Source organism: Cordyceps javanica, chromosome 3 (genome assembly GCF_051103115.1).
Source record: "Cordyceps javanica chromosome 3, complete sequence".
In the NCBI taxonomy this organism is placed as follows: Eukaryota; Fungi; Ascomycota; class Sordariomycetes; order Hypocreales; family Cordycipitaceae; genus Cordyceps; species Cordyceps javanica.
In genome coordinates this window covers 2,291,776-2,315,235 of record NC_139297.1, presented here as the reverse complement: position 1 = coordinate 2,315,235, position 23,460 = coordinate 2,291,776, and the positions used below count along the sequence as shown (strand labels likewise).

Here is a 23,460-nt window from a genome sequence, read left to right as displayed (position 1 = left end):
TGGTTTTCTTTTCTTTCTTCTTCTTTTTGTCTTCTTTTTTTTGTCTCCTTTTTTTCCGCGTTGCCTCGTCTCTAAGGACTTAGTGTATGGAAAGCATGTGGGATGGGCGGACACTGTGCGCCGCGTACTCAGTAGGTACCTGATAACTACCTAACAGAGTACTTGCCTTACCTAGGTACCTAGGTTCCTACCTACTTACTTACCAGATGGTACTGGAAAGGCATGGGATCATCGTCGGAAAAGATCAAACGAGAGCCGAAAAACGGCTTCGGCTGTTTCACGGTGAGACCCTGGGGACACTGTCACCTTAATTATACAAGTATAGGGACAAGCTACAAATATCCCTGCTTTTGACCTGAGGGACTGGCACAGGCTGGCACCTTGTTTCTCGGTTTGGTGATGCACAAATGACACTGCCTAAGTACCGAAGTACTTAAGTAGGTACTTACTTAACTACCTACTTACTTAGTAGGTAGGTAGGTCGGAGCATACCTCGGTACCACCCATACACCCTTAGTTAGAGAGCAATCTTGCGTGCCCTGAATCATTACTCGCCCTTTTATTTCAGAGATAATTATCAAGTACATACTGAGTAGGTAGGCAAGCAAGTACTGGGTAAGTAAATAGCGGGTTGGCCTCGCGTGTTGGCGGAACCCTCCTCCAAGTATCAGTCAGCAAAAGACCCCTCTTGGCTTTGGCTTACCTTATTCAAGGTCTGGTCTGATGGCGTGTTTGTTGTCGGCTTTGCTGGGGCCACCTTGTTTTTTTTCTGGTCCTTTTTTCTGGTACGTTTTAGCATCGGCGTTACCGCCGCCGTTTTCTAGAAAACAAAACAAAAAAGTCAAAAGATGGAATTCGCGACCAAACTACGCCTCGTTATTAATATATTTGTTATAGCGCCAGTTTTTTTTTTTTTTTTTTTCGTCGACGACAATGTTATTACTGGCTGATGAGTGTGAAACAACCTGACAACTTTGTTCCTGTTGCTCCCCCCCCCCCCCTCCTCACTTCTCCCTTTTGGTCCGCCAACCCATCCATCTGGTGCGTGCCTGGGGGCCTCGTCCCGAAATCTCGTGTCGGCGCTGCCTCACAGTGCGCGCGGAGGACGCGAGGCACCGTGCCCCCGATTTACCCCGACTTCTGGTTGGCTCATGCGGTGATGATGGCCAGGGATGTCGAATGACCAGGATCCACCAGACGCAGCGGCCAGCCTCTTTTCTCGGCGGCAGTCGATCGATTCGTCGTATTTTGACCGGGCAGCGGCCGACCACCCAGCAGCTGCTGTCATGTGTGCCTGTGGCAGCTGGGCGGCGCAAATGTCGCTGTGCATCCCGTGGGCAGCTGAGCCTTTGTCGTTGTCTTGCATATCTGGGATCTATATCCCGTAATTAAGTACTACTTGTCTGCTGTAGGTGTGTTGCTTGCACGGCTGCTACTTGGTCAGGCGGAATACTTTCGTTGTAGAACGACGTAGGGTACGGGGCAGTTGTCACATGAATGAGAATAGATATATATGCTCTGTATATATTCATCAAAGAATCTGCACTCTGGAGTTGCTATAGAAATGCCCATGTATGGTTTAGTCAAGAGTCAGCAGTGCAGTGCCATCCAATTGTTATGAACCTGGAAGCCATCTACTATGGACACTTGGTAGGTACCTGTTTGGCTCTGCCGTTACTTACCAGTATCGAAGTATTACGTACGTGCCTCCTCAGTACCGCGAGTAAGTACTTTCCAGCATAAGTACTAAGTAATGTAGGGCAACTACTGGTAAGTATCCGTAAGTACTTACTCAAGCAACCTGTGCCTTCGTGGGTAGGGTTTCGTCAACGTGTCGGCAACAGCAACTGCGGCCCGTTTGTTGCCTGCTTCGCCTGTTCTGCGTCTCCATGTCTCCATGCGTAACTCTCTGTAAGTACATGTCTACGCCCGCCCGGCGGTAATGCTCCGCACTACTGATACTTAGCAACAAGCCTAAAAAAAAGGACAAGGAAGAAAAGAAGAAAAAAAAGCCACCAACCAGCACAAGATACGACGCAGACTACTGACCTTTCATTGTTGAAAGTATTTCTAGCCACTGTCAGAGTTTTGTTGAAAAGAGAAAAGGAAAAATGACTCGCGATTAGAAACGATCCTGCGACCAAATGGACTGGCTGACCGCTACCTAAATACCGTATCTAAATACCTAGCCGCCTACCTACCTACCTATTCAATTGCCTACTAACCTACCAGCCTACCTAGGAAGAGGTAAGTAAGTCAGTACGTAGTGGGTGCTGGTTCGTTTCTACTCACAGCCAATCTCGCACAGTAAAGGTGCTCCACTCGCACAGTACGCGCCCGCCCACCCGCCACCACCACTACAGCCCGCCTGCCGCCTTGCCTGTTCCTAACCAACCAGACTCAGTGGCTCCCTTAGATACTAAGCCTGTCCGTCCACACACTCCCCCCCCCTCGACGCCCACCAAGTCCACCAGGTCGAACCAGTCTACACCACTCAAATTGGGATTCCCAGGCCTCGCGACCGCTACTTACAGCCTCTTTTCTTGTTTCCTCTCTTTCGTCGTCCTTTTTGATCAACTATTCGCCATTTTGCAGCTGCGTCAACGGCATCTCACGGCTTCATATAGTCGCCTTCGCCTCTCTCTCCCTCTCCCTCTCTCTTTTCTGGGGCCCCTTGCCCGGTCTCCGTCTCCCCTCCAGGGCCCTTTGCGCGGCTGTTTTTTCCTGCAGTGTCTCGCTCGCCCGCCCGCCCACGCCTCGCCCGCCACCGTCGACCGACCACTGAGCACCCGAGCACCTTCTCCTCATTCCCTCCCTCCTCTCCGCCCAATCGCGCGCACTTCCCTTTTCAACGATTTCGACTCGAGCCGCCTCTCACCACTCGACGCACCCTCCCTTTTACCTCTCTCGCCAGCCAAAGGATGCGATCGTGCTGAGAGTGCATTGCGCACCCTTGTTTCGGTTCTCTTTTTTTTTCCTCTTGTTCGCTCTCTCTTTCCGCGGTCTCCCTTGCCATCTAGCCTGCCTTGGCCTCTGTCGCTCTCGACTGTAACCACCCGCGAGTATAGCCCTACACTGAACGACGCCTCGTCGTGCATTCGCCCCGAGGGCTCCTTGTTGTCGCCATCTCAGCCTCAAATCATCAATTCTCTTTTCCTTTCCGACTTGTCAACACATAAGCAACTCTCCGTTTTGCCTCAGACTGCGCCCTAGCAGTCTCGCCCGGCGACATGGTTGACGACTCTGTCCTCGCCGCGGCTGCCCAGGTCGTCTCCTCTCTTGCCGCCGATCCCAAGACGGCCTCTTCGTTGACCGTGTCCCTTGGTTCCAAGATCAAGCTTCCTGGAGAGGATTCCACTGCCAAGCAATACTTCGAAATTGAACTGCAAAAGCTCGCCCTTAGAATCGCTCATCTTGAACGGAGAGCCGCCTCAGCGCCGTCTGCAACGCTTCCCGAAACCCCAAACGAGTTCAACGACCCTGTCTTTGGCGAGGATCCCACCGTCTCCCCGGCCGCCCGCGCCGCCAAGGCGAAGCTGCTTCAGTCCAACCCCGGCTTGGACGGCTCTCGCTTCACCGGCCACATCACAAAGGAGCAGCTCGAGGGTCTTCGTGAGCACGTTGACGGTCAGTCCAAACTCCTCGACAACCAGCGTCAAGAGCTGGCCGGTGTCAACGCCCAACTGCTTGAGCAAAAACACATTCAGGAGCGTGCTCTCGAGGTCCTCGAGCAGGAACGCGTCGCCACCCTCGAACGAGAACTATGGAAGCACCAAAAAGCAAACGAGGCCTTCCAAAAGGCTCTGCGCGAAATTGGTGAAATTATCACCGCTGTCGCCCGTGGTAATCTGACCATGAAGGTCCGCATGAACACCGTTGAAATGGACCCCGAAATCACCACCTTCAAACGCACCATCAACGCCATGATGGATCAGCTGCAAATCTTTGCATCAGAAGTCTCTCGTGTCGCCCGTGAAGTCGGTACTGAGGGTCTCCTCGGTGGCCAGGCCCGTATTGGTGGAGTTGATGGAACCTGGAAGGAACTCACCGACAATGTCAACGTCATGGCCCAGAATCTCACCGATCAAGGCAAGTCTGATGTGCTCGCGCATTTCCATGCTACCCCAATTCTAACGTTCCATAGTCCGAGAAATCGCCTCCGTCACTACCGCTGTCGCTCATGGCGACCTGACCAAAAAAATTGAACGACCTGCTCGTGGAGAGATTCTCCAGCTCCAGCAAACCATCAACACCATGGTGGACCAGCTTAGAACCTTCGCCTCTGAGGTCACACGCGTCGCCAGAGACGTCGGTACCGAGGGCATTCTTGGCGGTCAGGCCGATGTGGGAGGTGTCAAGGGCATGTGGAACGATCTGACCGTCAACGTCAATGCAATGGCCAACAACCTGACGACTCAAGTACGTGACATTATCGAGGTCACGACGGCGGTCGCCAAGGGTGATCTCACCCAAAAGGTTCAGGCCGATTGCCGAGGCGAAATCTTCGAACTAAAGTCCACCATCAATTCCATGGTCGACCAGCTTTCCCAGTTCGCCCGCGAAGTCACAAAGATTGCCAGAGAAGTCGGTACCGAAGGCCGACTCGGTGGCCAGGCTACCGTTCACGACGTCGAGGGCACGTGGCGTGATCTCACCGAAAATGTCAACGGTATGGCCATGAACCTGACAACTCAGGTGCGCGAAATCGCAAAAGTCACAACAGCTGTCGCCAAGGGCGATCTCACCAAGAAAATCGGCGTCGAGGTCCAGGGTGAAATTTTGGAACTCAAAAACACAATCAACCAGATGGTGGACCGTCTCGGTACCTTCGCTGTCGAAGTCAGCAAGGTCGCCCGCGAGGTCGGCACCGAAGGAACTCTGGGCGGCCAGGCCCAGGTCGCCAACGTCGAGGGCAAATGGAAAGATCTCACCGAAAATGTCAACACCATGGCTTCCAACCTCACAGTACAGGTCAGAAGCATCTCGGCCGTCACGCAGGCCATTGCCAACGGTGACATGAGCCGCACCATTGATGTCGAAGCAAACGGAGAAATCAAAGTTCTAAAGGAAACCATTAATAACATGGTTGGTCGACTCTCAAGCTTCTGCTACGAAGTGCAGAGAGTCGCAAAGGATGTTGGTGTCGACGGCAAGATGGGTGCCCAAGCTGACATCGCTGGATTGAACGGACGATGGAAGGAAATCACGACAGACGTCAATACCATGGCTGCCAACTTGACAACCCAAGTGCGCGCCTTCTCCGATATCACAAACCTAGCTACAGATGGAGACTTCACAAAGCTGGTCGATGTCGAGGCATCCGGCGAAATGGACGAGCTGAAGCGCAAGATCAACCAGATGATATCAAATCTCCGAGACAGTATCCAGCGAAACACGCAGGCCAGAGAGGCTGCCGAACTGGCCAACAAGACAAAATCCGAATTCCTCGCCAACATGTCTCACGAAATTCGAACGCCCATGAACGGCATCATTGGCATGACGCAACTGACTTTGGATACCGACTTGACGCAGTATCAAAGGGAAATGCTGAACATCGTCAATAACCTTGCAAACAGCCTCCTGACGATCATTGACGATATCCTGGACTTGTCCAAGATTGAGGCCAGGAGAATGGTCATTGAAGAGATCCCGTATACGTTACGTGGCACCGTATTCAATGCGCTCAAGACCCTGGCGGTCAAGGCCAACGAAAAGTTCCTCGACCTCACCTACAAGGTCGACAGTTCCGTCCCCGATCACGTTGTTGGTGACAGCTTCCGTCTCCGGCAGATCATCCTCAATCTTGTGGGCAACGCCATCAAGTTTACCGAACATGGTGAGGTCAGCCTCATAATAAAGAAGAGCACGTTGGACGAGGAAGTCGGGCCTGGCCAGTACGCCATTGAATTTGTCGTGGAAGATACGGGTATCGGCATCGCTAAGGATAAGCTGGACCTCATTTTCGACACTTTCCAACAGGCAGATGGTTCCATGACCCGCAAGTTTGGTGGCACAGGTCTTGGTTTGTCCATCTCGAAGAGGTTGGTCAACCTCATGGGTGGTGACTTGTGGGTCAACAGTGAAGCTGGTCGAGGCAGTCAATTCCACTTCACCTGCCGTGTCAAGCTTGCCTCGGACGATACGGACAGTCTTCACAAGCAACTGCAGCCATACCGCGGCCACCAAGTCCTCTTTGTCGACAAGGCTCAATCCAGCTCTGGCATTGAGATTCGTGCCATGCTGGAGCAGATTGGCATGCACCCCGTTGTGGTCGACTCGGAGAAGAGCTCTGCCCTGACAAGACTCAAGTCCGGAGGCGCTCTGCCGTATGACGCCATACTCGTGGATTCCATTGAAATGGCGCGCAGACTCCGCGCGATCGACGACTTCAAGTATCTTCCCATTGTTCTACTTGCCCCCGTCGTACATGTTAGCCTGAAGTCGTGCCTAGACTTGGGCATTTCCTCCTGCATGACCACGCCATGTAAGCTGATTGACTTGGGCAATGGCATGATTCCTGCGTTGGAGAATCGAGCAACGCCAACCCTGGCCGACAACACCAAGTCGTTTGAGATTCTGCTGGCCGAAGATAACACTGTGAACCAGAGACTAGCCGTCAAGATCCTGGAGAAGTATCACCACGTGGTCACTGTGGCAGGAAACGGCTGGGAGGCTGTCGAGGCAGTGAAGGAGAAGAAGTTCGATGTCATCCTGATGGATGTTCAGATGCCAATCATGGGTGGTTTCGAGGCCACCGGCAAGATCCGCGAATACGAACGCAGTATGGGCTCACATCGTACACCCATCATTGCCTTGACTGCCCACGCAATGATGGGCCATCGTGAGAAGTGCATTCAGGCTCAGATGGACGAGTACCTGTCCAAACCACTCCAGCAGAACCAACTGATCCAGACCATTCTCAAGTGTGCGACACTTGGAGGTCCACTTCTGGAGAAGAATCGTGAGCGTGAGCTGCTCGCCATGCAGGCAGACGTAAACTCGTCGCTACACAAGGAGGATAGCGGGCTGCTGCGTCCAGCCATGGAGAGCCGCTCCTTCACGTCGCGAGAGACCATAAGGGCCAGAGAATTGGCCGAGGCCAATGGCGCCGATGTGGGCTCGTCGAGACAAGACGCAATATCGAGAACACGTCAAGAAATGGCTGATACCCGGAGACTCTCCAACTAGAGCGGTGGGGAGTATTCCAAAGATGTTTGACATGAATGCGCGGAATCTGATTACGACCAAGGGATTTTTTTTTTCATCTCACTTTATATTTTATTTTATTCATTTTTGCTTGATAGGCAGCATGGCAAAGCGGATATTCTCTCTCATCATTTGCAATGACGACGTTTCTTGAATGCCCGTTGATAAGAAGCCCTCCGAACCTCTCCACCCGCCAAGCGACGATGCCACCTAGGAGGGCAAATGAAGCTTGAAAGGCCTTTGAGCAAAAGGTACACCTTTTTTTTTCCTATTGTACTTTAACTACGATTGTTTTGGTGTTTGTGGAAATCGGTCATTATGGCGGCTACGATACATAATTTTGTTTTCTCGCAAGCCAGGAAGAGTCCAAGTCCAGAGAGAGCAGGGAAAACGAAAACAAGGGAAAAAATAAAGAACAGCGAGGGGACTATTCAGGTGACAAGGCGATGGATGATCCGTCTAGTCAGGGAATACGGGGCTGTCCATCTCAGCATGAGTGCAAGGATGTGTTGGAGACGGTGGATGGACAGTGTTGGCATTTCACACCTCTTTTTTTTTTTTTTCTTTCTTTCTTTTTTCTTTATGTCTTCTCTCTCCCTTTTTCTCTTGTTGTTCCATCTGTTATAAATGTGTTTTAGTACGTTGATTCAGTTTGGTTGCGAGAGTGCGCTTTTTTTTTTCTTTTGCTTTTTTTGTTACATGGGAGGTCCCTGTAGGTTGTCTTTCGTTTTACAACATGACAAATTCCTCATTTGGTTTATATAATCAAAAGATTGCCTCTTTTTTTTTCATCTCTTCTCCATTCCGCCGCTTTCTCCTCCTCCATAGGCGATTCGTTGCTATTTTTTTTTTTCTTTTTTTTATGGTGGTTTAAAGCAAAATGTTGGCCACCCTACCTTCTTCCCCCTTTTACAGCATTATGGTTGACAGAAGAAAGGTAGCATCTCCTGATTCTCCAATAGCACTTATAAAGTTGAATATCTTTTTGTACTCTGCCTCTTCATATACATGGTTTGATCTTTAGTGTCTGTCGTGCGTTTGTAACTCGAACCCTCCCTCTCCAAGTGTCTGTCTCTCGTACCTATCCAGGTTTATTTTTTTTCCTTCTCTCTCTCTGTATGTGTAGATGCTCATTCAGTCTTTGAAAGGCAGGCTTTGGTAGTCCGGAGAGAGTAAAAAAACAGGGTCAGCCTTGAGCGTCTTTGCCGGCACCGACGCCGGCGGCGTCGTCGTCCGAGGAGCCCGTCTTGCCGTCCCTGTCGCCAGCGCTGTCGTTGCCGCGGTTGCTTCCCTGGCCCGCCGCGGCGCCGCCCTGCTGCTGCTGCTCAAACGCGGCGAGCATGGCGTCGAGCTTGGACTCGAGATTTGTGAGGTTGGCCTCGAGCTGCGTGGCCGTCTGCTCGCCCCTGTTCGTTTTTTGTTTTGCGACAATGGCCCCTGGCATTAGCAACGCTTTTTCTTTTTCCCTTTTGATATCTCAACCCTTTCTGTACTTGCGACTTGTTTCTTTCATCCATTATTTCTCAAGGATCGAAAGATGGGGTAAGGGGGAGAGAGAGAGAGGAGGGTGTGGGGGATTATGTTTACTTTGTGATCTCACGGTATGCCTACAATGCGCGCATCAGTCTTACTCGTCTCTCCTTTAAGTAAAAAACCACACACAAGTCTCCTTTCATTCTCATCGTTCCGATCAAAGCCCCTTTGTAAGACAGAAAACGCCATGCAGGAGGACGAGGGGTTTCAACACACACACACCTTTGCTAGGTCTTGAGGGTCAGACGCCGACGCGGCCTGCCTCTCGCCACCGTTATTGCCTTGCAATGTCATTTGCGTTGCGTCGTCGCCCCCGGCGTCGTCCTCGTCTTCGCGCGGAATTGTGTGCTGTGAGCGCTTCGCGAGGCGCGCGAGCGAGACAAGGCGGAGCTTTGAGAAGAGAAGGCTGGAAGCAAAAGTTGTGATTGCAATCTTTACGTTTTCTTCTTTGCTTCCAAGTTGCCCGAGGCTCGATTTTTTTAAAGTCGTTTTTGTGCTGATCCTTGAACGTTTATCGGCATTGACGCCATCAATAAGCTCCGTCAAGACCGGCAAGCCAAGCTTGTCGTGGTCGGCCGTTTGAGGCATTTCTCACGTGATGATAAGTGCAGAGTACGGCCAAAGGACTAATAAAAGTCGTGGAACCAATGGAGTATTTTTTCCCGCAATTTAGCCTCTCATCGCAGATTAATCGTCTGATGATTATAAAATCTCAAATGAGAACCCACAGTTGAACTTTCTAGCCAGGCTTCAGCTACAAATCAACTGCCTTATCGCAAAAGAGGTCCTCAGATCGATCCGTGTTGAGCGTGAAGAGTTGCCTACCCTAGAGCTCCCTCGGCCCCGGCGTAGGCAGTGAGGGCAACAACACGACCAGTTTGTGACGAGCTACCACGATTCTCCTAAAAGCGACAACTTCAGTTTTGCTCATTTCGAAGGAAAGATGCATCAAAAGGTTCTCATTTTTCCCAATGTCTAGAGAACGAGTGATATATTGGGATAGTTTTATGGCCAAAATGCTTGATTTTTGGTTAGTTATTTACAATACTGACCCTTGATCGAGGGTGTCTTTGAAGCACACCGTGTTTCGGAATCTTGGTTACATGGGAAGCACCGATCTCGATGCAGTCGTTTGCCCGCCGTGCCGGTCTTACCATGCCATGACTGGGATGGCGCAGGAGGAAGAGATGGCAAGCCGAGCAACACACTCCGGCTTCTTTAGTGCGGGAATGACGAGAGAGAATAAGACGGAGGAATCACGGGCAGAAGCAACGCGCAGAAGCAAAGAAAGGGATGAACGCCTCGCAGGATAGGTCAGATGCAGCTGGTACACGGACCTCTCTGGGAAGGGCATCGAGATGTGTATGCCCATGGTGGTTACGTTGTGGGATGGATGGATGACATGGGGATTAGCGAAAGTCTGGGATGCGGTAGTCAGAGAAAACAGGCTGAATCGTGATGGCGAGCGCATCGAGATGTTGAGAAATGGCAGGCCGGCGCAGCGGGCAGGTGCTGTTTTGCCACGGCGTGGTCTTGTTGAACGATCAACGATCCAGGACGTCAGAAAAGAGGGTGGGATGGTGTCAGAGCCGAGACAGGCAGCGAGCCACTCCTTGTATGTATCCCATGGGTGACGTTTTCTCTTTTCCTACTCTGGCTGTCAATATGAGCACGCGGTTCTGTTGTTGCTCTGCGATGAAGCTGGTGAGCGGCCGGCCGCGAGGGGTGATTTCGTGTATGGAAGCGAGGTGGCGCTGTGTTGGCCGAGACCATCGCATCCTCTGTCGCATCACACCTTTTTTTCTTCTTCTTATGGTTTTCCGTTTCATATTTTGTATTCGTATTCCCGAGCGCCGTGACTCGCAAAGTTTAAAACGGTCCAAACCCGAAAATGGGGAAAAATAAAGCGCTCCATGCAGAAGGCAATGGGTTTTTTTTTTCTTTGGCGGGAACGCGCCAGGTGTCAAAACAGGGCCGTCGATGAAGGCGGAAATGGTCGATCGCCGTAGCCGGGTATGGGAGGGTAAAGGGGTGGCGAGAGAAGGTCGGTCCGCCCTCCCCCTCCCCTGACCCGGAGGAGGTGCTTGGTTGCTTGGCTGCAAGGTACCAGTACGCATGTGCTTTGTCCAAGGACAGAATACGTTCGTTTCTTCCCGCCAAACCTTCCCGGCGGGGCGTGCGCGGCGAACGTTGTGGTTGCGTCAGAGTGGCATTTCTGATACAGTAATGGGATGTTGAGTTAGAGACGGGTGTGGGTGGCAGGTGGCACGGTGAAATGGAGGATGAGATGCGCTAGCCCTGCTGATCCCAACGAGTCATTGTTTCTGGCCCGTCAAACCCGAACGAGGGCAAGCAGAGCTGCTGATGATGCGTGTGGTGGTGGTTGTGTAAATGAAGGAAGCAGTCAACATGACGTGACGCGAATATGGGTGACGGACTGCGCAGATGACCTGAGGGAGTGTGTTTGTGTTGGATGATGATATACTGGCAAAGTAACGATGCAATGCAGCACTTTGTCAGAAGCCGGCTGTACACGCGAGGCTTACTTGCACATATTGGGGGTTTTGTTGGAGCTCCATCTGTCATATATGGGCTGCATATGCTGATGATGATGGACCATGCCATGGCAACAACGCTTGTAGGATATACTTGAGCCAGATTGGATAGCAAAACGGCAAACCAGAAGTAAGGCCAATGGAGAAGTAGTGCAACGCGAACCGAGGAACTAAACTTCTTTTTGCCTTTTTTTTTTGCCTGCCCTCCCATGCAGGTGGATGTGGCCAAGCAAAAAAGAAGGGTCTAGAGTGTGGTGATTAAGGAGGCTGTGGCGGTCATGAGCAACATGAGGCCATTCAGCCGCGAAGCAATACTAAGTGATGAAAGCCCTTCGGAGTTGGATGGCACGGGATGGTAGAGGGACAGGGGGAAGGCATGAGGCTTGCCAATGAATGAGGGGGGAGGGGTGCGTAGGGAGAAAGGGGTTAGGCAAGATTGACGTCTTTTGCATGCAATATACTTGTTGCATATTTCATGACCCCAAGGCCGGGTCGTCTCCTGGGTGGGAGAGGAGGGGATGGATGCTGGGCTAATCAGGACAGGTGATGGCTGATCTGGTAAATCTCGAAGCAACGGTCATACGGGGGGCGGGAAAGCAAAAGGCAGGGAGGCAAGATAGGTAAGTGGTTAGGCTTTTTGCCCGAGATGGGAATCAAGAGGGTGAGGTCTTGCAGAGGCAAGATATTTTTGCGGTCATCCCCAGAGCAAGAGCCTTTGCTTGGACGGATGAGATTTTGTTATTAGTCTATCAAAACTAAGTGATAATGATACAAGTCAGCCATGTGGTGGAGAATGGCAACGGAGCGTGCTCCGAACCTTTCCTACTTACTATAAGTTAACTAAATACTTTAGACCAAGAGTGGGTGGGCGGTGGCTTGGTGGGTACTGAGTAGTCGTCAAGTCGTGAGTGAGTGAGTGAGCGAGATGAGAGGATGGCATCAGTTCTCCGTACATGGTTGAACTGGTACTCCGTAGAGTAGCGAAGAGCGAGAGCGAGAGAAAGGTTGAGAGACAGGGAGAGAGAGTGAGAGAAAGAGAAAAAAAAGAGAGAAAAAGACAGGCTGTTTGAAATGGGCCTACCAGTGCTCAGGGCAGATGAATTCGACAACCGAGTAACTACCTACAAAAGTACAATGTACAGAGTACCAAACAACATCCAACAGCCCGCCAACTAAACACACACCCTTCAACGCTGCACCCCACCACACACACCTTGAACCTCGGGGATGCTCAGTATTGGGGCATCAACGCATGCCAATTCTCGATGTCCACGCCAAAACCTCGATCCGAGAGCGACAAGTCAATGGGCACGGCAGACAACTAGCGCCACTTGTTGCTGGGATTGTCGTCTCTGTGGCATGCAAAAGTCGAACCCTCCATCGCAACATTCGATTCTTTTTTTCATTTTCCTATTTTCATTTTTTTTTGCCTTTGCCCTTCCTTTGTCGCTAGTACGGTACCCAGTGACCTCATTGCCCCATTGCCTCTTCAGTCCCCTTCTTCCTAAGTAGTTATCCTTTGCATTGCTTACACGCATCGCTCATACACAAACAACCGCCTCGACCTCTCGCTCACTCACGCCATCGCGCATTCGTACTTATCAACAGGTCTCTTGCCAGTACTGAGCATATGTGCTTGATACTTTGCTGGCAGGCTGGCCCGCCCGCATTTTACCCTCCCTCCACTCCTCCCCTTCATGCCCCTGCTGGCTGCCACGTCTAGCACCAAACATGCAGTTCTCCTGTGCCCTTTTTTTTTTGGCACACTTTGTACCACTAGACCTGCATTGCCCCATGTCGTGAGCTTGCCTAGTTCAGCGACATCGAGATCGTTGACTTTGTATTTCAAATTGGCCACCCCTTCCCTTTCTGAAAGCTTGTCGTCCGCCGACAGTGGCTCTGTCCATGCATTGCCATAGCACAAAAGTGTAAAAAGAGAAAAAAAACACCCCCAGCGTTAGATGAAGTGAAATAAACCCGCAAGCCCCGTTCATAGGGCAAGTCTATAAAAAACATCGCAAACCCAATGAGCATATTAGCCTTTGGCAAGCTAGTCTCTGTCAAAGCAAGGTCGGAAAGCGGCGAGCCGTTTGCTTACTTTCATCTCAGAGCCAGCTAGCCATATCATGTTGAAAGACATCGCCGATCACGGATCCTCCAGGACATTTGGATGGCTTCTACCAGTATGCTCTGCATACGACATGTGTCGTGTCTTCCGAGGTCACTTTGCTTTTCTGTTTCTCTCGAGCCGGCCCGCACTCTGCAACTGATTGGCCAGATGGCGCATGCGGCAGACATATCAGAGGAAGTGGCGAAAGCTTTACTTATTATTAGGCTTGTAAGACATGACAATGGCGTTACCTCCCAAGATTTTGATATGCGCGGCTTTGCCGAGGAGGCTCTTCTTCATTATACTAGCGCCAGCGTAGTCGAAAAAAAAAGCAAGAAAGGAAGGAGAAAAGAAAGAGAAAGAGGAAAGAGAAGAAAAAAGAAAAGAGGGGAAGAAGGCAGAATAAGGTCGACGCCCTCCCCCCCCCCCCCCCCCCCCCTTGTAGAGTCGAAGAAATGGATACCGGGTTGAGTAGTGCTTTGGATTGAACCAACTTCACGCGATGAGGCTTTGGGCTTGTGCCTAGGCGTGCCATTTTCTAATCTGTGCATTACCGCTAGCAACAAACGGAAGTGTCTGACATGGACCTAGTCCGCCGGGATGGGGTCATCGACGATGCTGTAGCGCGAGCTGTTTCTCCATGTGGGCAGGAAGAAGACGGTAGCGTCGATGGCGGAACATGTGAAGCTAACGTGGGGATCGAGAGAATAGGGTGGTAGAGTCGAATATCGATCGGTGCCTTGTTTGTTTGCACCGTTCTAAGCCGCGAATGGATTACTCAGTACACGACTTTGGCATTTTCCATCCCATGTCATACATAGGTGGTTCGTGTGTACGGATACTCCGTATCAAGACCGTCATTGGCACAAACTTGGCGGCTGCTCTGTTGCTGGCGCTTGCCGGCGCATTATGTCCGGTGAGAGCTGTTACGGCGGTCCACCTCTTTTTTGTGCCTGTACTTGGTATTGATATCGTGTCCATCATATCCCGTGCGTTCCTGTGTGTCATCCTTGCCTGTTTCATGATGAAGCTGGTTGTTGTTTTGGTCGATGATGAGATCATCACGCCCGCCTGGGTTGGCTTCCTCGCGAGCTGGCAAGGCGCTGATTGGCTAGCCACTTGGTATATGCCATGCTCCCTATGCAAATGCGTCATTAGCTCAGGGCATCAACGGCGTCGTGTGGGGGCTGGTGGGTAGCTGGGTAGCTGCTTCAGGCTGGCGGTATTGACGGTGGTATCTCCTCTTGCTCCTCCACATCTCGTTGACCTGGGCTAAAGAGTGAACGCCTCTACTTATGATTAGGTCGCACTTGACTTGCGTGAGCCGTGAGTATAGTAGGGGCGGACTGATATTGTGCACGGAGACGATGCTTGTCCCGTCTCTCTCTCTCTCATAACAGCTTCTACTTTCAACTTCATTGGCGTGTCCGCTGTCGGTTCATCCAGCAGTCTCGTGGAATTGAGGATGCTCTAGGACAAAGACATGGCGCTGTCCATCGTCCCTCCCAAGACGAATCCGTACATGTAACTGCGCTTGTACAGCACACAATGGGAACCACACAGGTACTCGGATATGCGTGTGCCCGGTGAGGCCATGACGGCGTGTCCCGACGCGCTTGGTAGGGGGGCAATTTCTATGGGAGCAGGGGTGAGGGAGCACCACAAGTCGAGGGTAAAAATGGCCAAACCCCTTGGTAATAAACAGCATTTGACTATTATATTACCATATTGCCGTCCATGCTATTTATCCGTCATTGCCATGTAAAGACGGATTCGTGGAGTGGCCGGGGTTGTCTCGGGTGTGTGGTGTGACGGAAGTTCGCTACAAGCGCATGTGCAGACGGGATCTGCAATGGCCAATCGCGTAGCCAAGAGCCAAGAGCCAAGAGCCAAGCTGTCAGTCGAGACTTTCACAAGTGAGATAATTATAGCCAGGACGGTTGACGGAGTTGATTGGGATGAGGAGTGGTGAACGGGTATGGTACAACTCACCATTACTTACCTACCTTTGAACTCGGTTGAGTACTGAGTAGGTTTGGTACTTACATGGGTACCTTATTTTTTTTAGGCGTGGTAGGAACAGCCCACTAGCGGGGGCAGGCTGCATCCACTGTAGCGGAAAGCACCGTTTTTTTTTGGCGTAGGTGATGCCAAAGTAAAACAGACTGGACCGGCTTCTGAAATACTAAGTTAAGAGCAATGGTGCATCTACCAAAGTAGGTCCGGAGAGACTTTTTGGCCGGTGATTGATGTGGAGCAGATGGAATAGACTTGCACGGAATCACATTACAATAGGACAATACGGACATGGACAAACAGTTCGCCAGCTGCGAGCTGTCGGGCACTATTTGGTTGAAAGACTTGCTTGTCCTTGTTGATATTGTTGTTGTTGTGTACCTAAGTACTTGGGCAGGTCAGCTAAGTAATTTATTAACCAGGTACCTGGTAAGTAAGTAGGTAGTGCACAAACAAAGTTGGCAGCTGGCAAAACGCTCTGGCAGCTGGCAAAACTCCTTGACAGCTCCTCGCAGCTCCAGCGGGTAACGACTACTTACTTACTTACTGTACGGAGTAGCAAACTGGCAACTAGCAAACTGGTAAACGCAGGTACACTTGCGCACCCAGCCATTACACACACGCCCCCTCCTTTTCCCGCGGCGCCTCCCACCCCCTTTCTAGCTTCCACCAAACCTTCCAATCATGCTGCCCGCGCAACTGGGACCGGTCTCTCTGCATACTGAGTACTACCTTAGTAGGTAGACACTAGAGCCTGGCTGCTACCTACCTTAGTACTTAGCACTGAGTAGTACTCCGTACAGTCGCTGCGACCAGTAACTTGACCTCTCAGAGGTCCACGACGCTTCCGACTTACCAGTCCGGGCCTGCACTGCTGGTGCTGGGCCTCGTCGCCGGCTTCTGCTCTTCTGCTCTTCCCACCAGCTCGGCCTCTCTATTTTCTCCCCTTCATTCTTTTCCCCTTCTTCCCAATGCCCGCCATCTTTTCGCATCTTCATCTCCCATCCGCCGTCTCTCGCCTTGCTCCTCGCAACACCTCGCCATTGCCTATCCTTCTCCTCTCCCTCGCCCCTCGCCAACTCAGCCGTTCGAATCCCGTCTTCTCCCCATCGGCATGCCCATCCATCTGCCTCTGGCCCTCATCTACCTGTAGGCTCTCTCACGCGGAACCCAAATCTCGATTGTCTTGTCCAATTTGCTGCCCTACCCTCTCGACGCACTCTCCACACACCACACCTGGCTGGGATCGCCAGTGCTCTATTGCGTCACAAACTCCATTTCCTTCACACTAGCCATTAAAAACGGACTCGCAATCAATACCTACCGTACCACACCCGCACGCCTGCTAACGCACTCGCGCCGCCCTCGATTTCATCTTGACTATTATACCACAAGAGACCGACTCAACTTCCCTTTTTAACTCATTCGTCTCTCTCTCTCATTCACCTTCGATTGCTCTCACTCACTCACCTTTCGACTGCTTGTCTCCCTCGACGCTGCGTCTTCTCATCTTATTCGTCTCCAAGTCATCCTTGACGTCATTTCACTCTCACCAGTCCCGGCCTCACACTCACCAACCAACCGCAACGCCCGCTGCAACGTCAACGACCCGTCATCACCAACAGCCAACCGACTCCCGCCACGCGCCGCTCTCATTACTTCCCCCGTTGGCACTTCCATTCACACCCTGCATCCCAAACTACCAACCAGATACGCCACACACCCGTCAACCCTGCAGCACTATCTGCCACTTTGTGCTGCCTGTCGATCCACCGGAGCTTCTTCTCATGCTTCCTCTTTCCTCTTGAGCTGAACATTCGACCTCGGGTTTCCCTTGTCGCCTTTCTTCTTCTCCGCTGTCGCTCAGCGACACCTAGATTTATAGACGGCACTCTCGATTTCTTCTCCTCTCACTTCGCCTTTTGAGGTTTCGGCCATTTTGTATCTAAATGCCGGCCGTCGATATACTACCTCCCTATCAATCTTTGAATAAGAAACTCATCATCTGGTGATTGAGCTGCCACTGTTTTTACCACCAAGACTCAAAAACTCGACTGTATGCCTCGAGAGCTTGAGTCAGTTTTCGCCGAGCTGGGCCTTGCCCATTACCTCGATGCATTTGTCGATCAGGGCTTCGACTCTTGGGATACGATTCTTGATATCCAAGAATCTGACCTGTAAGTGATTAGAATCATAACCTGCTCGCAAACCTCAGTTCATGTTGGATTAACTCTACCAACAGAGATGCGCTTGGAGTCAAGCTGGGCCACCGACGAGTAAGTATCCAACTAATGCCCTTGATTGTTGGTATCCTGCTAATGCAAAAGCTTAGAAGCTTCAAAGACGTATTGCAAATGCTCGGGGAATTGCTCCCAGCGTCTCTCTGGTCTCGACACTGAAATCCAGTCCAGAGGATGCCAAGCAACAACAACTGAGACGAGAGAGCGCTACACGCTCGGAAGCCGGCTCCGAGTCAACGAATGGTGTAACCAAGAGAAAATATCGGCGTCATCCTAAGGTATGTGTCTGTGCCGTCATTTCCCATCTAGTCGACCATTCTAACTAGCAACAGCCAGATGAAAATGCCCCTGAGCGGCCACCTTCTGCCTATGTTCTCTTTTCAAATAGTAAGCTTCGCTCGTACCTTCGTGTATGGCCACGAATTGACCATTGCCTCTCACAGAAATGAGAGAAGACCTCAAGAGTCATAACCTTTCCTTTACAGAAATTGCCAAGCTCGTCGGAGAAAATTGGCAAAACTTGGACCAAGCAGAACGGGAATCATACGAGAACCAGGCCAATGCTGCCAAGGACAAGTATCGGCGAAGCCTTGCCGAATACAAGAAGACTCCAGAGTACCGCAGGTACGCTCAGTATCTCCAAGAATTCAAGGAGAAACAGAATAAGCATAACCAAGGCTCCAAGGCTCACCTGCGTAAGAATTCTGCCTCTCATTTTGGTTTTATGCACGTCATTACTAACCCTATCACAGCAACTGACGCCTCTAAAAGGCAAAGGGTTGACACAAAGCGCGAGCCTGGCCGACTTCGGCATGACAGCAGCCACGGAAGCACAACCAGCGGTGGCACCATCGGTACACTATCGAGCGGTGCCTCGGGAACTGCAAGCGGGAGCAGCAGCGAAAGATTGAGAGAAAGTGAACCACCGCCCTATCGTCGTCGTCGAGTTGATTCGATTGCCTCTATTGCCGAATCGCAATTATCTTCAACTGCACCAACCGCACTATCGCATAGAAACTCGCTCGACGAAAACACCCTGTCGCCACGGACTTCTCATTTCGGTAGCAACAGTCCCATTGATGGCCGACATTCGCAGCACTCTGCCACGTGGTATGATCGCTCGAATCCCTCAGATCCCTCCAAGATGCCTCAGTCACTGCCATCGCTTTCTGATATGCTCGATAAAGATAATCACCAGGGCATCGCGGGACGACTTGCCCCAGCCGGATCGCCTACGATGGGGATGGGTTCGCCTATCACCTTTTCAGGAGAGGATTCTGTCAAGCGCTCTGGAGGCTCGAAGTTGCCCGATTCTCGTCCGAATGCCGATAGCGCACTACCAATCCATGCACTCCTTTCCAGCCAGGAGTCATCAAATCAGCTTTACACTAGAGCTCCCCAAAGGGGCTCCAATATGCTCAATAGTAGTCCAATTGAACACACTCATGGACCACCTGGTTATGGTACGTCGGAGGCTTTGTGTCCAGTGGTGATCAGCTGTCGCTAACCGTTTCCCTTCAGGATTTCTATCCAATTCGCCAACTTTTCGTCATATGAAGACAGAACAGTCCGGAGACGGTGATGTGGTCATGACGACTGAACGATCTCCTATTAGTACTGGCGAGAAGGGGCGCTTTGATGGCATGAGCGCCCTGCTTCAAGCCGGCGAGATTGTTGGCCGTCGAGGTGGTCGTCGCTGAGAGCGAGCTATCCAACTAATTCTTGCTAGCCCAGCAACCGTGGACGCAGTTTTGCGTGTTATCACAGTCTGTACTACGCCAATATGTCCCTCATACTGGCATAATTCAACCCGAAGTCACGGCGTTTTTGTTTTCTATTATACTAGCGGATGTATGAATTCGGAGTTTCAGGTGCTATGTTTCTGTTTGATGGATGCCCTTTGGAAACTGTCGGGCAACATATGGGCGAGGCTTGCTTATGTTATTTGCTCACATATCAGCGTAGATTTCTTTTGTTGGAGCACTTGCCATCTGTTTATTTCGAAACTTTGTTAATATCGGTTGTTTGGATGGGATGTCTTGGTTTGGACGAAAAAAGGAGAATGATGCTTGTTTTTTTTTTGGTACACATGAGCACGAACAAATTGCAAGTAAGCGAACGTGGCGCAAGCGCCTAGCTGCCAGCTTCCGGCTGATGAGGGCTACAAAATGTATATAGGTAATTGATGATGACTTGAATGACTTGAGTGAATGAGAAGCTTGAATTGAGTGCTGGTTAAGAGCCAAGTGGCTTGCCATTTGTATCACCGACAGAGAGAGGGAGATGTGGCAGGACTAATTAAAAAATTGGAATGAATAGAAGAAATATTTTGCTCTCATGAAAAGAAAATAAATGCTCAACAGATACTCATCACTGTACAAAAGGTCATTCGCGCCCCTCTAGTGTTTCTCAGCTGGTGACGCCACGCTGTCATGATAATCGGGTAGGGCGATGCCCGCGGACCGTCGTTGTTTGTTTACAACTTGTCCTTCCTTCTTCACGCCTCGCCCTCCACAACCTCGGCGGTCCAGTCCTTGCGAATCTCCAGCTCCCTGAGGTCCTCGGTGGTGTTGATGATGAGACCGCGCTCGTTGGCGAGGTGCAGCAGGCTGATGAAGCAGTACGACGTGGAGATGTCGTTCATGGCGGGCTTGGGGTAGACGCGCTGGAGGTCGTTCATGACTTTTGTGAACTTGAGCGTCGGGTTCGTCGCCGCGTCCTCGGGCGGCTGCTGCTGCTGCTGCTGCTCAGAGAGGGAGCGGCGGCTGGCGGGCTCGGAAGGAGGCACGGGCGGCGGTGTCTGTGTAGTCGCGGTTGGGTTAGTATAAGAGTACGTAGAGAGAGAGATAGAGTGGCGTAAACAGTAAATGACGGGAACTGGTGGGTGGCTTGGTCTTACCTGGAGAGCTTCGAGGCCCATGCCTTTCCAGATCTCGTCCTTGAGACGGCGAATGTCGACCTTTTTGGCCACGCGCGCATACTGCACGTACTCCGGGCGCACGCGTCGCGTAGCGGCGACGAGAGTGTCGCCAAAGGCACCCATGGGATTCGCCATGGTGTCGCCGCCAAACATGGCCGTCACGCCGCCGACATTCTCCGTCAGACCCATGTCCGCTCCTGCGCCGCCGAGGTGCTCCTGGGCGTCGGCAAACTCCATGTCGTCGTCGTCATCGTCATCGTCGCCGCCGGCAAACGGCAGGGCGTCGTCCTGGAAAAAGTTGGCGTCGTAGTCGCCGCCGGGCAGGGCCGTTTCCTCGGGCGCCTTTTGCTGCGCCCAAAACGCCTCGTCGAGCTCGCCCATGGGCTGGTTGTCCATGTCGTTGTTGCTGCCGACGGCACCAAACATGCGGCGCGAGCCGTGCTGGTTGCCAGTGCTGCGCTGGATGAGGCGCGCCTTGGGCTTGAGAAATAGGCTCAATAGCGACTTGGAGTTGAAGTGCTTGTCATCGGGCAGCAGGTTGCGCGACTTGGACTTCCAGTCCTTCTTGGCTAGACTTATGGTGGTGTTACTTGCAGCTTGTGTGTAGAGGGCGTCGGTCAGGCTCGAATCGAGCGCAGAGCCAAAGTCGACTTCGAATGGCTCCTTTTCTTTGCGCTTCTTGGGTGTGTCACTGGAAGGCTTGCTGGTGTCTTTGATCTTTCGGATGCGCCAGTGCTCAGCGTTGGTCCAGTTCTTCTGCAGCGCCTGGTCAAAGAAGCTCAGAATATCTTGGTGCATCTTATCGGCGCTTTGAGGATTGGAGACGGCAATGACATAGTCGCCATTTTCATCGTATTCATCTTCCTCAGCGCCATCTTCTCCTCCCATGTGATTATCGTACACGCGCATTTGGGGCTCCAGAGCTGCCTCTCTTGCCCATGCTTCACCGCCTTCGCCAAAGGCAACGTCATCGCCAATGTCAAAGCTGCCCAAGCCAAGATCGTCGTCGTCAAAACCCATCGGCGCATCGCCATCAATAAGCATGCCGGAGTTGTCGCCAAATGCTCCAGGCAGGCGGCCATCCTCGTCTCCACGCCAGTCCTCAGGGGCCTTGAGGAAGGGAATATCCATGGACCCGGAAGGATCGCCTAGCTCGAAGTTCTTGAGCGAGGGACAGACATCAAATTCCTCGAGTCGGCTCAGATCGGGAAAATATCGCTGTCGCAGACCAGTCAGATCAATCTCGATATCCCGCGGGTCATCTTCCTGTTCAGCCTCCTCGATGCGAAGCGCCTCAACGTCGCTTTGAAGCTGTGACATGTCACTTTCCAGATTCTCCTCGTCCTCATCGAGATCAACCTCGGTCTCTTGTTCGGATTTCTTGTCACCAGCGAGGTCCGTGACGTCAGTGTCGTCACTACTATCAAAAACGATGCGACCTTGGGAATCGATCATGAGATGGTTGAGGAGAAGACCCTTGGCGCCGCCCTCGTCAAAGTCGGCCGAGGCTTTCTTGAAGAGAGGATCGACGGAAAACTCCAGCTCAAACTTCTTGAGCTGTAGTGACGTGAATGAGGGTGCTAGTGTGGCTTCGGAGCGTTGTGACTACATGGTCTGGTCAGCGAGAGCGCCGCGCCTTGTGCTGGGTCGCTTTCTCACCTTCTTCTTGGGCTTCTTCTTAACGTTGCCATCTTCATCTAATTCGTCCTCGCTATCTCCGGCGCCGTCTTCGCCGTCTGCCTTTTTCTTGCTGTTGCTATCGGCCAAGCCGCTCAGCAGCTTACCCGTCTCGGTCGCGACGCTGTCGACTCTGTTTGTATAAATCTTGACGCAGCCGTCCAGAGTGCAACTGGCTTTCTGAAAGTTGACGCCATCACCCTCTTTGAGCAAAGACATGTCGTGAAAGTAATCGATGAGAGCAAAGTTCCAAGAATTGGTGGCGTTGATCTTGTTGTCGGTGGCCATTTTCATCCACTCCTCAAAGTTGGCGAGAATGGGGACGCGCTTGACCGGGGTGAGGTTGACGCCGTTGATCATGATGGGATCATCAGAGAGATCGAGGCCACGGGCAGCGCGCGGCGTGCCGGCGTTGGAGCCAGGCGCTGCATTTTCAATGTCATCGATTCCGAGGCTCGATTTGCGCGAGTTGGACGCAGCGGCCTTGAGCTGGTTGATTTGCTTCTCATGAAGGGCTTTTCGAGAGTGTATGCGTTTGCCGCGCTCTTCGGCGTCATCGTTGAGGGGGATACTGTGTTGTGAGCGTCTTTGGTGAATGTCTGGACGGTGCCGTGTTGCGCGATCCCGGTGAGGGGCTGGATTGTTATGCGACGCGATGGACATGGACTTACGAGCTGAGTGACGCCGACACGGATCTGGAGCCGGCCGAGCGCGGCATCTGAGCGACGCGCGGCATCGTGAATGAAGGTAGAGGGGAATTTCAGCCGGAATTCAGAGTGGTTTGTCGGCCAAGGGCCTTTTGTCGCGTCTGTCCGCTGAAGTGGTAGTGGTGTTGCCTTGGGGTTTTCAGGCTCACCAACAAAGTAAACAAAGTACCCTTTCGGTAAGGGTCGAACAGAGCGAGAGTGGCGCACAAGGAGTGGCGCGCGGAGATGTGGCTAGTGGATGCTGGGGGGCCGGCTGAGCTTCACTTCATTAATGCCGCCACACGTGAGTTGAGCCACAAGCGGCGCGCCAAGCACCGGATTGGGTGGGTTCATATGTAATAACTCAATAATAAGTGCTTTATACCGGTTGACCAGCAAAACCTGGCATTTTAGGTTAGGCGGTCAGCCACCCAACGCTGTACCTGCTTTATCATGGGTGCACGAGCGGTGCCGGAGGCCGCCTGGGCACACAAGGCACGAGGCACGCGGGAGGGGA

At 51.9% G+C, this 23,460-nt stretch overlaps 4 protein-coding genes across 4 annotated transcripts; 2 read left to right on the top strand and 2 right to left on the bottom strand.

The window, feature by feature from the left end:
* Positions 1-3,230: 3,230 nt before the first annotated feature.
* On the top strand, positions 3,231-7,188 carry V2A60_004906 (uncharacterized protein; the record flags this gene model as incomplete). Its single annotated transcript, XM_083256220.1, has 2 exons — positions 3,231-4,089; positions 4,145-7,188. The coding sequence occupies 2 exons, from the start codon at positions 3,231-3,233 to the stop codon at positions 7,186-7,188; spliced, it is 3,903 nt and encodes a 1,300-aa protein (XP_083112346.1).
* A 1,204-nt stretch (positions 7,189-8,392) lies between these two features.
* On the bottom strand, positions 8,393-9,327 carry V2A60_004905 (uncharacterized protein; the record flags this gene model as incomplete). Its single annotated transcript, XM_083256219.1, has 3 exons — positions 8,393-8,612; positions 8,794-8,813; positions 8,962-9,327. 3 exons carry the CDS (start codon positions 9,325-9,327, stop codon positions 8,393-8,395), a joined length of 606 nt encoding a protein of 201 aa, XP_083112345.1.
* Positions 9,328-17,478: 8,151 nt separating this feature from the next.
* On the top strand, positions 17,479-19,360 carry V2A60_004904 (uncharacterized protein; the record flags this gene model as incomplete). The annotated part of the gene is made up of 7 exons (XM_083256218.1): positions 17,479-17,597; positions 17,663-17,696; positions 17,753-17,938; positions 17,993-18,047; positions 18,104-18,355; positions 18,413-19,123; positions 19,182-19,360. The coding sequence occupies 7 exons, from the start codon at positions 17,479-17,481 to the stop codon at positions 19,358-19,360; spliced, it is 1,536 nt and encodes a 511-aa protein (XP_083112344.1).
* Positions 19,361-20,157: 797 nt separating this feature from the next.
* V2A60_004903 (condensin subunit BRN1) lies at positions 20,158-22,993 on the bottom strand (the record flags this gene model as incomplete). The annotated part of the gene is made up of 4 exons (XM_083256217.1): positions 20,158-20,460; positions 20,560-22,185; positions 22,240-22,828; positions 22,929-22,993. The coding sequence occupies 4 exons, from the start codon at positions 22,991-22,993 to the stop codon at positions 20,158-20,160; spliced, it is 2,583 nt and encodes an 860-aa protein (XP_083112343.1).
* Between the last annotated feature and the right edge of the window lie 467 nt (positions 22,994-23,460).